The sequence below is a fragment of the Stenella coeruleoalba genome (assembly GCF_951394435.1).
Source record: "Stenella coeruleoalba genome assembly, chromosome: 9".
Taxonomy (NCBI): Eukaryota; Metazoa; Chordata; class Mammalia; order Artiodactyla; family Delphinidae; genus Stenella; species Stenella coeruleoalba.
In genome coordinates this window covers 39,850,466-39,868,250 of record NC_137155.1, presented here as the reverse complement: position 1 = coordinate 39,868,250, position 17,785 = coordinate 39,850,466, and the positions used below count along the sequence as shown (strand labels likewise).

At 36.0% G+C, this 17,785-nt stretch overlaps 1 protein-coding gene across 13 annotated transcripts in view; it reads left to right on the top strand.

Annotated features, from left to right (window-relative positions):
• ARL4A (ARF like GTPase 4A) overlaps nucleotides 1-17,785 on the top strand; it is a 978,493-nt gene that overhangs the window by 162,799 nt on the left and 797,909 nt on the right. For 7 of the 13 annotated variants that reach the window (XR_013829839.1, XR_013829841.1, XR_013829842.1 and 4 more), the window contains one exon: nucleotides 3,847-3,909. Coding sequence is in view for 1 of the 13 variants with exons in the window: in XM_079931989.1 (XP_079788115.1) it covers nucleotides 12,516-12,563 (48 nt within the window). In the remaining 12 variants the exon portion in view is untranslated. Of the gene's footprint in view, nucleotides 1-3,846; nucleotides 3,910-12,507; nucleotides 12,564-17,785 lie in introns of all 13 variants that reach the window. The other 6 variants (XR_013829837.1, XR_013829838.1, XR_013829840.1 and 3 more) reach the window with 1 other exon arrangement.

The following is a 17,785-nucleotide window of genomic DNA, read 5'->3' as shown; positions in this document are numbered from 1 at the left end:
CATTTAAGGTAGTTATCGCTATGTATGTTCCTATTACCATTTTCTTATGTTTTGGGTTTGTTATTGTAGGTCTTTTCCTTTTCTTGTGTTTCCTGCCTAGAGAAGTTCCTTTAGCATTTGTTGTAAAGCTGGTTTGGTGGTGCTGAATTCTCTTAGCTTTTGCTTGTCTGTAAAGCTTTTAATTTCTCCGTCAAATCTGAATGAGATTCTTGCTGGGTAGAGTAACCTTGGTTGTAGGTTTTTCCCTTTCACCACTTTAAATATGTCTTGCCACTCCCTTCTGGCTTGCAGAGTTTCTGCTGAAAGATTATCTGTTAACCTTATGGGGATTCCCTTGTATGTTATTCGTTGCTTTTCTGCTGCTGCTTTTAATATTTTGTCTTTAATTTTTTTTTTTTTTTTTTTTTTGCTGTACTCGGGCCTCTCACTGTTGTGGCCTCTCCTGTTGCGGAGCACAGGCTCCGGACGCGCAGGCTCAGTGGCCATGGCTCACGGGCCTAGCCGCTCCGTGGCATGTGGGATCTTCCTGGACCGGGGCACGAATCCATGTCCCCTGCATTGGCAGGCAGATTCTCTACCACTGCGCCACCAGGGAAGCCCTGTGTTTAATTTTTGATAGTTTGATTAATATGTGTCTTGGGGTGTTTCTACTTGGATTTATCCTGTATGGGATTCTCTGCACTTCCTGGACTTGATTGACTATTTCCTTTCCCATATTAGGGAAGTTTTCAACTGTAATCTCTTCAAATATTTTCTCAGGCCCTATCTTTTTCTCTTCTTCTGGGATCCCTGTAATTCGAATGTTGGTGCGTTTAATGTTGTCCCAGATGTCTCTGAGACTGTCCTCAATTCTTTTCATTCTTTTTCTATAGTCTGTTCTGTGGTCATTATTCCCACTATTTTATCTGCCAGGTCCCTTATCCATTCTTCTGCCTCAGTTATTCTGCTGCTGTTTCCTTCTAAAGAATTTTTATTTTTGTGTTGTTCATCCTTGTCTGTGTGCTCTTCATTCTTCTAGGTCCTTGTTAAACATTTCTTGTATTTTCTCCATTCTATTTCCACAATTTTCGATCATCTTTACTATCATTATTCTGAATTCTTTTTCAGGTAGACTGCTTATTTCCTCTTCATTTGTTTGGTCCGGTGGGTTTTTACCTTGCTCCTTCATCTGCTGTGTGTTTCTCTGTCTTCTCATTTTGCTTAACTTACTGTGTTTGGGATCTCCTTTTCGCAGGCTGCATGTTTGTAGTTCCCGTTGTTTTTGGTGTCTGCCTCCAGTGGCTAATCTTGGTTCAGTGGGTTGTGGAGGGGACTGGTGCCTGTGTTCTGGTGGATGAGGCTGGATCTTGTCTTTCTAGTGGGCAGGACTGCATCTGGTGGTGTGTTTTGGGGTGTCTGTGACCTTATTATGATTTTATGCAACCTCTGTCCTAATGGGTGGGGTTGTGTTCCTGTCTTGCTAGTTGTTTGGCATAGGGTGTCCAGCACCGTAGCTTGCTGATCGTTGAGTGGAGCTGGGTCTTAGCATTGAGATGGAGATCTCTGGGAGAGCTTTCGCTGTTTGATATTACATGGAGCTGGGAGGTCTCTGGGGGACCAATGTCCTGAACTCGGCTCTCCCACCTCAGAGACACAGGCCTGACACCCGGCTGGAGTGTGAAGACCCTGTCAGCCACACGGCTTTGGGGAAGTCTGAGGTCTTCCGCCAGCATTCAGTAGGTGTTCTTTAGGAGTTCCAAAAATATTGGATACATTCCAATATACATTGGAATGTATCCAATACATTCCAAAAGTATTCCCCACTAACTCAGCCCCAAGTCTCTGCAGGATGTCGATTCCAAAAGACCACTGCACTACCTTATACCATAATAACCCCTGTCATATAACATTTTTAGCCTTCTTTTATTTTCTCTCCAACAATATTTTCAGCACATAATTTAGGAATAAATGTGGCTTTCATTTTTTTCCCATAGCAAAGGAATTTAGTTCTGTTTGATAGTTGAATAGCAGAATAATTTGTGTATGATGGAGTGACAAAATTTTAGGTATATCAGGTATATCATTGAATTGAATTCCATGTATGCAACATTGTATGATCTAGAACACAGTATCAGGATGTAAGCTTTAGCAGTCACTTTCCGCCAGCCCCCTTCCCTTCCCATCTCCTCTACTGCTGCCCACCTCTAGACAACCACTAATCTACTTTCTGCCTCTATAGATTTACCAATTCTGGACATTTCATAGAAATGGAATCACAAATATATGGTCATTTTTGACTGGCTTCTTTTATTTAGCTTGTTTTTGAGGTTGATTCATTCTGTAACGTGTATTAATACTTCATTCCTTTTTGCTGACAAATAATATTTCATTGAATAGATCACATTTTGTTTATTCATTTACCAGTTTTTGGAAATTTGGGTTGTTTCAACTTTTGGGCTATTCTGAATAATGCCCACAATGAACATTCATGTACGAGTCTTTGTGCGAATACATGTTTTCATTTCAATTTTCTTGGTTATGTGATCTAGTAGTTGAACTGTTGGGTCATATAGTAACTTAACATTTTGAGAAATTGCTATTCTATTTTCTAAAGTGGCTGTACCATTTTATAATGTCACTAGCAACGTATAAGTGTTTCACCTTCTCTACATCCTCATGAAAAATTTATTGTCTGTCTTTTTTATTATAGCTGTTTTAGTGGTTATGAAGTCACTGTGGCTTTGATTTGCATTTTACTGTGATGTATCACAGTGGTTTTGATTTGCATTTCTCTAGCGACAAATGAGGCAGAACATTTTATCATGTTCTTAGCCATTTATATATGTTCTGGGGACAAAAGCCTATTAAAATTATTTGCCCATTTTTAATCGCGGGTGTTTGTCTTTTTTTAAACTATTGAGTTATAAGAGTTCTTTTTGTTTTCCAGGTACTAGATTCTTATCAGATACACAATTTATGAATATTTTCTCTCTTTCTGTGTGTTTTCTTTTTTCATAATGTTTTATACAGCAATAAAGTTTTCAAATTTGGTTAAGTCTAATTTACCTAATTTTTCTTTTGTCAATTGTGCTTTTGATATTGTCTGTAGTTTTAACTCTTATGCTTAAGCCTAAGGTCCACTTTGAGTTAGTATTTCTGAATAGTGTGAGGTAGATATCCAGTTTCTGTCTTTGGCATATGGGTGCCTGTATAATTTTAATACATGCAAATGCATACTTAACAGGGAAGTTATTCCCTTCTCTTGAGATTACCTAAGGCTTCTAATTCTCTCTATAGGTACTAAAGTTAGTCCTGACATAGGAAGTGTTAATAAAAGGTCTACAGAGATAAAAGTGTTTAGGTTTTATGTGCCATTTTATACCATGTAAGAAATTCATTAATTAAAAAGACAGTTCTGAATACAGGTTGTAGCATGTTTATTTTGTAAAGTCATGGAAAGTCTAATGCCACAGAAGAACTTAGAGCCCAGAAGGAATGGAAACCCTTTCTTTCTAAGTCATTTCTTTGTTTTAGTGCATAGAATAACTCTTGGCAATTCCAATACTGAGCCCAGTTATTCAGAAAGTTTTCTCAGCTCAAATGGCAATAAGGAAGTTTTATAGCAACAATGAGTAAAAGTGAAAATAAATGTAATTTTAACTGCTTTGGGAAGCTGTGTTTACTTAGTTCTTATCTTTGATTTTCTCCTGGGTTTATTGGTCAAACTCTTAAATTGAGATAAAAAGAGTTAAGCCTTTTTGATTCAGAGATTTAAAAGGGTCCTATTTTGTGCTCACAGAAGGGACAATGAATCTTTTTAAAGGAAATGTGTCTCTATTGAGGGAATTTTAATTTTTTTTCTTTCAGTTGGGAACATCATCGATACTAGGAACTGATGGAACTTCAGATGCCAAATTTTGAAGAAAGAAGGTAATGACATTTGGATAGTGCAAAATTAACTATTGGAAAAATATTAAATTAAATTTAATATATATAAGTTAAAGGTGGTCAATACAACTCGTCAGTGGCCACACCATTTAAAATAACTTTAATAGATTATTTTTGGTAAAGCAATTCCACATGACTGACTTTATGTTTGAATACATCAGATTGTACCCTCAGAGTCAGTAGAATTCATTGACTATTATGTAAATTATTCAAGTCCAGTTGTTTGCATGGATTCCAAATGGTTATCCAAGGAACACAAAGACACTGAGACAAGGACAGCAATCCATCATGAATCAATTTAGCCTTCACTTGGCCTAGCATTCATCTTAAATAGATATTCTTTCATTCTCTCAGTTATTGATAGCAACTAACTCAAATTTTTTGTCTAGTACTTCAATAAGCTTGGGTAAACATATACATACACATTCTCTCTTAATCTCATCTAGCTAATTATCTAATTTTTGTGTGTAATTAGTCATGAAGTTTCCATCCTGCTTTTATATCCACTATAACTATGGGGAGTGATTTTGCTATAATTTCCCTCTGATTGTCACGGAGGCAAGGTGAGGTGGAGGCAGTGATCATGCTCAAAATACTAGGGGATAATATGCAATTATGCCAGTTAGTGTGAACTTTGGCAAACTTGCGCTACTTTCTTTCAACAGGGGGGTTATTTTTAGGTATTAAAGCCTTTTGCATGATGTTAACTTGTTCATTTAGGAGAAAAAAAAAAATCAGAAAATTCCAGGGATGGGATTAATCTTAATGAGTCAGCACTACTTATAAGAAGTAGTGAAGAACAAACCAAAAAATTAGCAAAATGGCTTCTGAAATGATTAAACTTAATTACAGCCTCTGGCAAGAGTTTAGCCCTAGGCCAAGGCGCCTTGCATCTCCTCCTTCAGTCCAACCCAGCTTGCCAAGTAGTTACTCTTGAACACCACAGCCTACTCTACTTTCTCTTCCCTAGCACAGCCCATGTCTCCCAGGTTGGGCGCCTGATGCTCCTGGGTCAGGGCGGGGGGAAACCCTTCACTTCCTGTTCAGTACCCATGCTATCCAACAGCCCAAGAACCCTGCTCCTAACTCTGGGCTAAGGTGAAGATGTGTGGTCATTGGGAGTTTGGGTCAAATTTGGGTCTAAAAGTTCTATAGCAAATGACAATTCTTACAGTTTTTCCCCAGGACAATTTGGGGACCCGATAGTAGCTGCACATGGGAAGAGGATTGCTCAGTAAAGAACACTCTGCAGTTCATAGTCTGGAATTCATTATGACTAAAAAATGTTGTAGATGAGAAAACCTGGGACATAATCGTCTTCCCAAGTTTTTTCTGTAGTTTGTTTTGTTTTGTTTTAAGGCTAATTCTGGTCTTATCTAGAATTTAATATGTCTAGTATTTAGCTTTTTGTCATAAGTCTAACTCTGGTCTCGTCACAAATTTAGAATCTTTTTAAGGAATTTGGGGATTACTGTCATAGTAAAAACATTCTCTTAAATATTCAAGTAGCAAATTTCATATCTTATTAATTTGGGAAAATATTATTTATTGGCCTCCAATAATTAAAAATATATTTATGTATAATTATACATTTAGTATATTAATATCAACTCATTCAGTCATTGTAGTGGAAGCTAAAGTCTTCCAGGACCACACCCATAATCACTTTTCAGGAATGACAGCTATTATCAGTTTGGTGAGGATTCATCCAGAACTATTTATAGGCATATACGTACACTTTCACATGCCGGTAAAATACATGATATTGGTTGCTCTTCTTTTAAAGTTTAAATTATAGCATAGTTACATCATTTTCTGCTATTTACTTTTCCTTTTTTCCCCAACCATCTGTCTTAGAGATTTTTCTGCCTTAGTAATATAGTAGATCTATCTCGGTTTATTAACAATCCCTTTATTTATGGACATTTAGGTTATTTCCAACTCCTAACAATTACAAACAATGTTGCAATTTACATCCTTGTACAGGCCTCTTTGTTCTTATGCGCAAGTATTAGTATGGGGATATACAGAGAGTTGCCAAGTCATAAAGTGAGCATACTTTCTTATTTTAAGAGACATTGCATATTTCCCCTCTCACCTGTCTGTATCACAGAGAATGTGTATGACAATGCCAGTTTCCCTCCACTCTTAGCTATTCTTACTATTTAAAAAATTTCTGAGTGGTGACAAATTAATGTTGCTCATGATATTAAACAAGATAGTTTTACTATCTCACTGTTACCTATAATGTTTGCTGCAGGTTTGTGATACAATATGATATTCCCTATTATCCCTGGTTTGTTAAGAACTTTTATGTTTTGTATGAATGGACATCAAAGCAGTTTAAATTATCTTTTCCTGCGTCAACTCCTATGATAAAAGTAATTTATTCTTTAAATTTTTAATGTAACAACGACAGTAAATAATTTTCTCATGCTAAACCAGCTTTCCATTCCTTGAACAAACTATAATAGTCATAATATGTTAATTGGTTACGTGTTGCTATATTGTTTGCTAATATTTTATACAAGATTTTTGAATCAGTGTTCATAATATTCTTTTCTTACTCAGTCCCTGTCTGATTTTGAGTCCAATGTTAGGAAAACCTTATAAAAGTTTTGGGTAGCTTTTTCTATAATTTGGAACAATTGTATATATAAGGTAAGGATTAACTTTTTTCTTACAGGTTTAGTGAAACGAGTAAAATTGTGGGCATGGTGCTTATTATGATGAGTAATAATATGATGCCTACTGATTTCATTTCTGAAATGGTACAAGTCCACGTAGATTTTCTATTTCTTTAGTCAGTTTTGTTAATTTTATATTTTCCTAGCTAATTATTTATTTCCTCTAATTGTATTTTATTTCTTTTTCCCTCTTGTTTTTTTTTTTTTACATCTTTATTGGAGTATAATTGCTTTACAATGGTGTGTTAGTTTCTGCTTTATAACAAAGTGAATCAGTTATACATATACATATGTTCCCATGTCTCTTCCCTCTTGCGTCTCCCTCCCACCCTCCCTATCCCACCCCTCCAGGCGGTCGCAAAGCACCGAGCTGATCTCCCTGTGCTATGCAGCTGCTTCCCACTAGCTATCTATTTTACGTTTGGTAGTGTATATATGTCCATGCCACTACTCACTTTGTCACAGCTTACCCTTCCCCCTCCCTATATCCTCAAATCCATTCTCTAGTAGGTCTGTGTCTTTATTCCTGTCTTACCCCTAGGTTCTTCATGACATTTTTTTTTCTTAGATTCCATATATACGTGTTAGCATACGGTATTTGTATTTCTCTTTCTGACTTATTTCACTCTGTATGACAGACTCTAGGTCCATCCACCTTACTACAAAAAACTCAGTTTCGTTTCTTTTTATGGCTGAGTAATATTCCATTGTATATATGTGCCACATCTTCTTTATCCATTCATCCAATGATGGACAGTTAGGCAGCTTCCATCTCCTGGCTATTGTAAATAGAGCTGCAGTGAACATTTTGGTACATGACTCTTTGAATTATGGTTTTCTCAGGGTATATGCCCAGTAGTGGGATTGCTGGGTCATATGGTAGTACTATTTGTAGTTTTTTAAGAAACCTCCATACTGTTCTCCATAGTGGCTGTACCAATTCACATTCCCACCAGCAGTGCAAGAGGGTTCCCTTTTTTCCACACCCCCTCCAGCATTTATTGTTTGTAGATTTTTTGATGATGGCCATTCTGACTGGTGTGAGATGATATCTCATTGTAGTTTTGATTTGCATTTCTTTAATGATTAATGATGTTGAGCATTCTTACATGTGTTTGTTGGCAATCTGTATATCTTTTTTGGAGAAATGTCTATTTAGGTCTTCTGCCCATTTTTGGATTGGGTTGTTTTTTTGTTGTTGTTATTGAGCTGCATGAGCTGCTTATAAATTTTGGAGATTAATCCTTTGTCTGTTGATTCATTTGCAAATATTTCTTCCATTCTGAGGGTTGTCTTTTGGTCTTGTTTATGGTTTTCTTTGCTGTGCAAAAGCTTTTAAGTTCCATTAGGTCCCATTTGTTTATTTTTGTTTTTATTTCCATTTCTCTAGGAGGTGAGTCAAAAAGGATCTTGCTGTGATTTATGTCATAGAGTGTTCTGCCTATGTTTTCCTCTAAGACTTTGAGAGTTTCTGGCCTTACATTTAGGTCTTTAATCCATTTTGAGCTTATTTCTGTGTATGGTGTTAGGGAGTGTTCTAATCTCATACTTTTATGTGTACCTGTCCAGTTTTCCCAGCACCACTTATTGAAGAGGCTGTCCTTTCTCCACTGTACATTCCTGTCTCCTATATCAAAGGTGACCATATGTGCGTGGGTTTATCTCTGGGCTTTCTATCCTGTTCCATTGATCTATCTTTCTGTTTTTGTGCCAGTACCATACTGTCTTGATTACTGTGGCTTTGTAGTATAGTCTGAAGTCAGGGACCCTGATACCTCCAGCTCCGTTTTTCTTTCTCAAGATTGCTTTGGCTATTCGGGGTCTCTTGTGTTTCCATAAAAATTGTGAAATTTTTTGTTCTAGTTCTGTGAAAAATGCCAGTGGTAGTTTGATAGGGATTGCATTGAATCTGTAGATTGCTTTGGGTAGTAGAGTCATTTTCACAATATTGATTCTTCCAATCGAAGAACATGGTATATCTCTCCATCTATTTGTATCATCTTTAGTTTCTTTCATCAGTGTCTTATAATTTTCTGCATACAGGTCTTTTGTCTCCTTAGGTAGGTTTATTCCTAGATATTTTATTCTTTTTGTTGCAATGGTAAATGGAAGTGTTTTCTTGATTTCACTTTCAGATTTTTCATCATTAGTGTATAGGAATGCAAGAGATTTCTGTTCATTAATTTTGTATCCTGCTACTTTATCAAATTCATTGATTAGCTCTAGTAGTTTTCTGGTAGCATCTTTAGAATTCTCTATGTATAGTATCGTGTTATCTGCAAACAGTGACAGCTTTACTTCTTCTTTTCCAATCTGGATTCCTTTTATTTCCTTTTCTTCTCTGATTGCTGTGGCTAAAACTTCCAAAACTATGTTGAATAAGAGTGGTGAGAATGGGCAACCTTGTCTTGTTTCTGATCTTAGTGGAAATGCTTTCAGTTTTTCACCATTGAGGACAATGTTGGCTATGGTTTTGTCATATATGGACTTTATTATGTTGAGGAAAGTTCCCTCTTTGCCTACTTTCTGGAGAGTTTTTATCATAAATTGGTGTTGAATTTTGTCGAGAGCTTTCTCTGCATCTATTGAGATGATCGTATCGTTTTTCTCCTTCAATTTGTTAATATGGTGTATTATGCTGATTGATTTGCATATATTGAAGAATCCTTGCATTCCTGAAATAAACCCCACTTGATAATGGTGTATGATCCTTTTAATGTGCTGTTGCATTCTGTTTGCTAGTATTTTGTTGAGGAGTTTTGCATCTATGTTCATCAGTGATATTGGCCCATAGTTTCCTTTCCTTGTGACATCTTTGTCTGGTTTTGGTATCAGGGTGATGGTGGCCTTGTAGAATGAGTTTGGGAGTGTTCCTCCCTCTGCTATATTTTGGAAGAGTTTGAAAAGGATAGGTGTTAGCTCTTCTCTAAATGTTTGATAGAATTCGCCTGTGAAGCCATCTGGTCCTGGGATTTTGTTTGTTGGAAGATTTTTAATCACAGTTTCAATTTCAGTGCTTGTGATTGGTCTGTTCATATTTTCTATTTCTTCCTGATTCAGTCTTGGAAGGTTGTGCATTTCTAAGAATTTGTCCATTTCTTCCAGGTTGTCCATTTTATTGGCATAGAGCTGCTTGTAGTAGTCTCTCATGATCCTTTGTATTTCTGCAGTGTCAGTTATTACTTCTCCTTTTTCATTTCTAATTCTATTGATTTGAGTCTTCTTCCTTTTTTTCTTGATGAGTCTGGCTAATGGTTTTTCAATTTTGTTTATCTTCTCAAAGAACCAACTGTTAGTTTTATTGATCTTTGCTATCGTTTCCTTCATTTATTTCTGATCTGATCTTTTTGGTTTTTTTTTGCGGTACACGGGCGCCTCACCACTGCGGCCTCTCCAGTTGCGGAGCACAGACTCCGGACACGCAGGCCCAGCGGCCATAGCTCACGGGCCCTGCCACTCCATGGCACGCGGGATCCTCCCAGACTGGGGCACGAACCCGCGTCCCCCGCTTTGGCAGGCGGACTCCCAACCACTGCGCCACCAGGGAAGCCCCTCTTTTTCAAACTTTTGCGTGAGAAAGATATTAGTTTGTAGCCAGAACAAAATATGTATTTCCATTAAAAAACTGGAAGTTTGGGAATAATTTTCCTCAGGGGCCCAAAATTTCATTATAAAGAGAATTTAAAAAAATATTTTAATGACAGTAACATTACTGGAGCAATGATTACATGACATCTGTGAATAGCTAAATTATAATTAAAGTAAGCTATACTTATTTATATGTGTTGATATATTTTTAGAAGTCCAAACAAGCACAAAATGTTGATTTTTTTTTACCCCAAGCATACTTGAATTATTAATTAATCTGCACATTCAAAATGAATGGCAAATAGAAATTTGCAATATTCAAAAATATATATCAGTTTACTTTGGCTTGGATGAAAAGAAAAATTTATTTATGCTTAGATAACTTAAAGCATTCCATTAAAACAATTAAAATGCCATCATTAACATCACTTGCTTCACTTAGTTGACAAGTCTGGGTGAATTTGGTTTTGTTCAGAGCTCACAGCCAAGGGTTCTGAGTGCAGTGAAGTGTTTTTCAGGCATTCTCACAGCTTTGTACTTTGATCCTATCCTTCTCTTCTCTTGGGCAAATCCTTCTCTTCCTTTCATATTCCACAAAGTTTATTTCGTGTATGAGTCCTTTGAAGTCAGTGGCAAAACAAGATTTAAACAACTTGATTTTTCCCCATCTGAGTTTTGTTTTTACGACTTTTTTCTCTGTCTACGTGAGTTTTGCTAGGGACAGGATGTATTCTGAAGGTTCAGGTAGATATTTACCCCAGCAAACAGCTACAGGTGATTCTTAGTGATTTGTTGTGATGAAAGAATAAGGAGGAGGGATGGATAAATATATGTCCATATGTTCATATACAAATATGTTCTCTGTAAAGTTAACTGAGGAGAAGCTCTCATAAATGTATTTGCTGTAGAAAACTTACAGACCCAGATAGGGAAAGATCACCAGAGCTATGCATTCTCTTAAGATTCCTTATCCTGTTAAAATTGGTAACTTTTTTCTTTCTTAGCAGGGGACCGGGTTTATTAAACTATTTTAGCACTGTTAATCATATATCATTTTGTCTTTATTCTCAGGTAATTTAATTTTAGTCTATAGAAAGTCAATAAATACCTATTAACTACTATTTTATTATTTGTGCATTTGTGGGAAATAGTTATTAGTAAGTTTGAGAAATCCTTAATTTCAACATGAATAACTGTTTGAAATTAATGTACATGGCAAATAACGATAAATTGTATATAATTAAGTGAATAGAAATCCCACGCACTCTGCTCTCATAATTCTTTCTTACTGTACCTTCCCCTCTCTTCCTACATTAGGATAAAAATTGCTTTCTTGTGAAATTTTTTGTTCATGTCAGTAAGAGATTTCCTAATGTCTGGGCCAGTTGTACTACTCTCCAGAAATCTTTGGCCTATTTGGAGACTGTGTTTTGAAATTAATACTGCCATTTGTTGTTAAGTTTTTTCTAAATGGTGATGCAGATGGTTTGAGTGGGCAAACATTTATCCATCACACCCGGGGTTTCCACAAATTGCATTAAAAGCAGCCAGGATTTCATCCAATCCCCGAACAGTTGTTATTGCTTGTCTCCCAATAGAGTTTAGATTAAAGATATTTATACAAAATATTCAAAAACTTAATATTTACAGTGATTTTTTAATTTTGCCAATACAAGAGAGATTTTTTAGAGGATAAACAATTTTCTGGAAACTTTTTAATAAGTTTGGATCATTTGTGATAGTTACATTATTTCCTATATGATTGTTTGCATAGATAGCCTATATGTGTGCACAAAAAAATCAAAAGATTCTACCCAAGAAAGTTGCCAATTGATACATGAATTGCATCATATTCATTACTGATTTCATTTTAGTCCAAGACTAGGTAATTATACCCTTTGTGGAGACAAAAATTAATGCAATTTACAAGAGTTTTGGAAAGATGCACAGGAAATTATAAACAGTGTTTACCTCTGTGGAGTGAAACTGCAGGATTGTTTTGGGTAAAAGGGATTTTAACTTTTGCTTTTTATCCTCTGAACAGTTTTTAAATTTTTACTATGAGCATATTTTACTGTTATAATAAATTAAAAAATGATCCTGGTGTGCTGTTGAATGATTCCAGAAAAGAGAAAACATCATATACACTTACCCCTTATTGGCCTGCAATAAACAAAGCATAATTATAATTTAATTTTAGAAGTTGCCACTTGGAACAGGTTGCAGATATCTGATTGAAAATAAAGAAATTTCCATGAAGATGTATGTGGGTTTCCCTGACTTTCCCATTCCTATTTCCACACAGAACTGGTAATGAAATTTTCAGAGGCTGTGTCAGATATAGCCCATACCTCACTTGATGTAAGTGATGTTATTGTTTAATATTTATAACCTTTCTGGTGTTTTGCCATAGAGGAGGAAAAATAATTTTCCTTTTACCCTTGTGAGTACTTAGCTGAGATCCTGTAATGAGAGACAGACTGACAAGAGAAAAACAAACAAAAGTTTATTAATATGTACAACTCAAGTATACATGAGAGATATCCAGGAAAAATGAGTAAGTCAGAGAGGTAGCTTAGAATTCATGCTTAAACATCACCTTAATAAGGAAAGGGGAGACGAAATTTAGGTCTCTTAAAGAAGAATAAATGATTTTTAGGAAAGATGAATGGGCACTTAGCAGAATAGATGGGAGGTATGACAGTTTGTGACAAAGTTTGTTAGGGTTTAGTATTAACTCCTAGTCTCCTCTCCTATGATGAGAGTCAATCTTCCCTGGTTGATGAAACCCCCAGGGAGAGGATTTACGACAATTGAATTCCTTTTGGAGGATTTTTCTTCAGGCAGATAAGTGGAGTTCAGAGAAATCCCCTTCCTGCATTTCCTGTTTTCCAAGTGCCTTCAACTCAAAATAATCAGTATGCCCAAACGGCATACTTTGGGGTGGCATATTCTGTTACCCTTTACTGCCTTAGAGAATAATCATAATTACTTCACAATTTGTTAATCTTTGAAGGTTAACAAAATTTTGAGTAGAGTTAATTTTGACCCTCTAGAAGACAAATCCTTGTATCCTAAGTTTTTACCCTTGTACTTCATAATAGCTTTCTCCTAGATCTAGGGATCAGATTTTAACCAAAATATAACATATAGATCATTTTTGATGGTATTGAAAGGAGTTGGTAAATATCTCTAGGTTGATAATTTTAATAAACAAATAAGTAAATGTAAAAGGCAATAGCTAGAAAAAATTTTCAATATACCTAGTTCAAAGAATTCTTCTAATATGTAAAGAATAACTCCAAAAGAATTTGCTATTCAGTTGGATTTTTTTTTTTTTTGGTGCACATGAATTTTCAGTTACTATTGTAAAGGTGTTCCCAGTGTCTCATCTCCACATTTAGAAAACCACCAGTGTCGGGTCTAAGTGCACACTCATCAATAAAATCTGCAAAGCAGAAGATTGAAATTAATATTAATGGAGAACATTTTCACTACAGGGTCAGTGCAATCACTGGGTAGACTCCAGGACCCAAGGAGTCACCTGTAGATGTCACGTTAGTATTTGATTATCATTGAAACCTACATTGTTGATCTCATCTTGATATCCACATGACTACACCAGGAGCACAATGTGTTCGCCATAGAGTGTTGCTGTTGGCTGTTCTTTTTTGTAGTTACATTTGTGGTGAAGGAATATGCTATGTCTCTGAATTTGTCTTTGGGATATTGTCACAGTATTAAATGCAGTGGTATGTCATTTTGTGATACCAGGCAATCTATTCAAAACTTTAAAGAAAAATGAGCATCTCTCAATCAAGGGACATGACCAGTTATGTGAAAGCATTTTATATCATATTTATTTGTTTTACTTATGTTTCACTTCAGAAGTCTTTCTGTATTTGAAATATTTTCATGTGTATCTCACCACTTAGAAAGTACATGAGAAATAGGTCACACTTTTAAATACAGCAGAAATGCAAGGCCTATTTTTCACAGTTGAATGAAAGAGTGGTAAAAATGATACATTTATTTTGGTGCTGATATTAAAAATATGGTTATTCATGATCATTATCTTTCTTTACATGGGCTTTTATATCTGAGCAGTTTCCAAAAATACTAGGGGCAAAACAAAGTTAAAATTGAAGTTATAAAATTAATGAAGGTGAAAACCTTCATCATACTTAAAATGTCCTTGCATTAATATAAATGAAAATTTGCCATTGTAGATAAAGTTCAACCACCATCTCTGCACTTTTTCCCTTTTCTGCCCTCTTCTCAAGTCAGCTGTTACCTTGAACTTTGCTATGTTTCCTTCCAGACCTTTCTATTCCCTATTCAGAACTCATACCTGGACTTCCACAAGTCCTAAAAACAGGTCAGCTTGTGGCCATTTTTCACAAAGTTTGTTACCTGTATTTAGATTTTACCTGGAAATTACTTTTCTCTGAAACAATAGGTAAACCTTTTTCGGTATGCTGGGCCTTTGTCACTAAAAACTATTTTCTTTGAAAGAAATAGGATCTTGAAAGATACAATTGCAACAATTTCCTTCTTCCTTAAACAAAACAAGAAGCAATTTCTTGCTGAATTGTAGACTTGATTTCTAGTATAAAACCTGAACAAATCTATTTTTTTAATTTGAATGATCTCTTCTGACAAACAATTGTGCATGAATTCTTTCCTCATTGTTATTTGCTTATGTAATATTTAGTAATTGATATAATTTTCATAAAGTAATTCAGGAAAGAAGTTTTAAATCTGTAGGTTTTTCCAGAACACATACACATATGATCCTCAATAATAAATCTCTAAGGAAAAAATGATTTAAACATTTTTGTTATAAAGCTATTGTGAGAACTTTCCACGAAATATATTTCCTCCTTTACTATATCTCCTCTTTTCCAGTATCCCCACATTTCTTTTTTTTTTTTTTTTTTTGTGGTACTCGGGTCTCTCACTGTTGTGGCCTCTCCCGTTGCGGAGCACAGGCTCCGGACGCGTAGGCTCAGCGGCCATGGCTCACGGGCCCAGCTGCTCCGCGGCATGTGGTATCTTCCCAGACTGGGGCACGAACTCGTGGCCCCTGCATCGGCAGGCGGACTCTCAACCACTGCGCCACCAGGGAAGCCCCTCCCCACATTTCTTACATCTCCCAGAAAAAGATATAATTAGGTAGTGTCAATAGAGTTAAGATACTAAGGAGAATTATAAAGTCACCAAATTATTGAAAAATTTATTTCGGAAAGCAGAATACAAACAAACATTTTATAAGAATATATAGGGAGGGCTTCCCTTTAGGTGCAGCAGTTAGGAGCTGACTCTGGACTGTGGGTCCTTCTGGCTGTTGCTGCTTTCTAACCCTGTGACCATGAAGTTACCTAATGTCTCAGTTTCCCCATCTGTAAAATGGAGACAATAGTATCTGTTTCATAAGGGCATTGTGAAGAATAAGTGAGCTAATATCTATGAAGTGCTTACAATGGTGCCTGGCATGTAAGTACTACATAAATGTTCTATATCATTTGGCATTGAAGAACTTTTTTTGCACTTGTGAAAGACAGTGGCACAGCCTATCTTTATTATGCCTAAAGATACTGTTCAAAAGTATAGTGGGAGCACACTTATGTTAAATATACCCAAATTATTGCACACTGGCATAGGATTATCATGTGTAAATGAGAAGCAAGTACATGCACATGATCCGTGATTATATCTAAGGGATATCATTTGCAGTGGCTGAAATAGTACAAAGGAAGTGTTGGGTGGACAATTTACAAATAGTTTATTAGAAAGCAAACCTCTCTAGTTCAATAAATCAGTTAATCAGAAGTATGTGTTGGCTTAGACTTTGAGAAGATTGTTAATCAGTCATGTTAAACTCACATGCCAGAGAATTAAACAGGAAAACTACTAATTACATTTTTTGCAGGAACTTCTAACTCTGCATCTTTCTGTTTACTCAGTCAGCTGAGAACTAAGTGAGAAGCAGCTTGCTATGGTCACCATGCTTCATGTGAAAGGGCATGGGTTGGCTTCAGCCCTATGTGAGTTGGAACCCAGTTCTGCCACTTGCAAAATGTGTCCGTTTTTAAACTTCATGAATTTCCACACACTCGGTTTCCCTATCCACAAAAGGATAATAATGGAAAGCCTACCCCATAGGATTGTCCTATAAATTAAATAAATAATCTATGTGAAGGGCCTAGATTTGTATACAATAGTTTAACTCCTAAATGAATTGCTTTATTTTCTACTCTAAATGCTATCTTTCTGCTGTTCCCAAGACAGAAACCTGGGCATCATCTTCAACTTATTTTTCTCTCTTAAACCACGTCTACCCCAAATTCAATTGTTTTGCTAGGTCTTGTCAATAATATCTCCCTAATCCATCTCATAACTAGCCTGTCACTTCTGCTTTCATTATTTCTTGATGGAGTTTTCCAGTAATCTCTTATTTGATCTCCCTTTAATAAAAGTATCTTGTAACTACTTTGACTATCTCTATGGGGACAAGAGTTGTGTTTATTTTTTGTCTATAACTTTAATGCCATCTTAATGCCTAACATGTAGTAGATAACTAGATGCACACACACAGACACACACACTCACATCTTTTAAAAATTAACAAAAGAATGGAACTCCACTCACCCTCACCAGAATTATTCTTCCAAATGTAAAATTGATCACATTACTCCCTGGTTATAATTTTTTGGTGGTTTCCCATTTGTATTAGTTGGAGTTCTCCAGAGAAGCAGTGACTCATAAAGTTAACCATCACATCATTACTCAGAAGATAATATCAAACTCTTAGCATGGATTCTAAGGCCTTTCATTATTTGGTCTCTGTCTTCAACTTTAGCTGCATCCCCTGCTGTTCTGAATCACTTACGGTTCCATTCATGTGCCTTGTATCATTGCCTTACTGAGCCGTCACACCTGATGCTTTCTGAACACCAAAAGTCCCTGTCACCATGCCATATCTCTGTATTCTTTAAAACTTATTTTTAATATTTTCCCTTTTCTTAAGGCTTTCATGATGTTTTTCATTCTGCCCCCACTTGGCAGATTTTGGCCTCTACTTGTTTGTGCCTCTACTGTTCCATACTCCTAATATAGAAATCATAGTACCATTGTCATGATCGCAGTGTGGTTTCTTCTAGGACTCCCCTGAGAGCAAGACTGTACTTTAGTTTTTTATGTGCATCTCTAGTAGAAAGACACGTTCTTACAGGTGCCTAGTTAATATTGTTGGATTTATGCATAGGATTATGAGTAATGAGTTGATGATTTTTAAAAAATAGCACAGAAAATAATTTTTACTCTAATAATCCTGCTTTTCTAAGTTGCTTTTTCTTTTTAGAACCCAGAACACAATTTGAGTTGTTGACATTACAAGGAGCCATCCATCCCAAAGTTTACAGAGTTTGAAATTCCCAGCAACAGAGCCTGTCCTTTAAATCTCCAGAAACTTCTTATATCACAGTCATCACCTCTGAGGGTTAACATACTAGTACCTGCTGGTCTATTAAGGAGAATGAAATCTCAAGAGAGATAGGTGAGCCATAGGAAAAAAAGGGGGT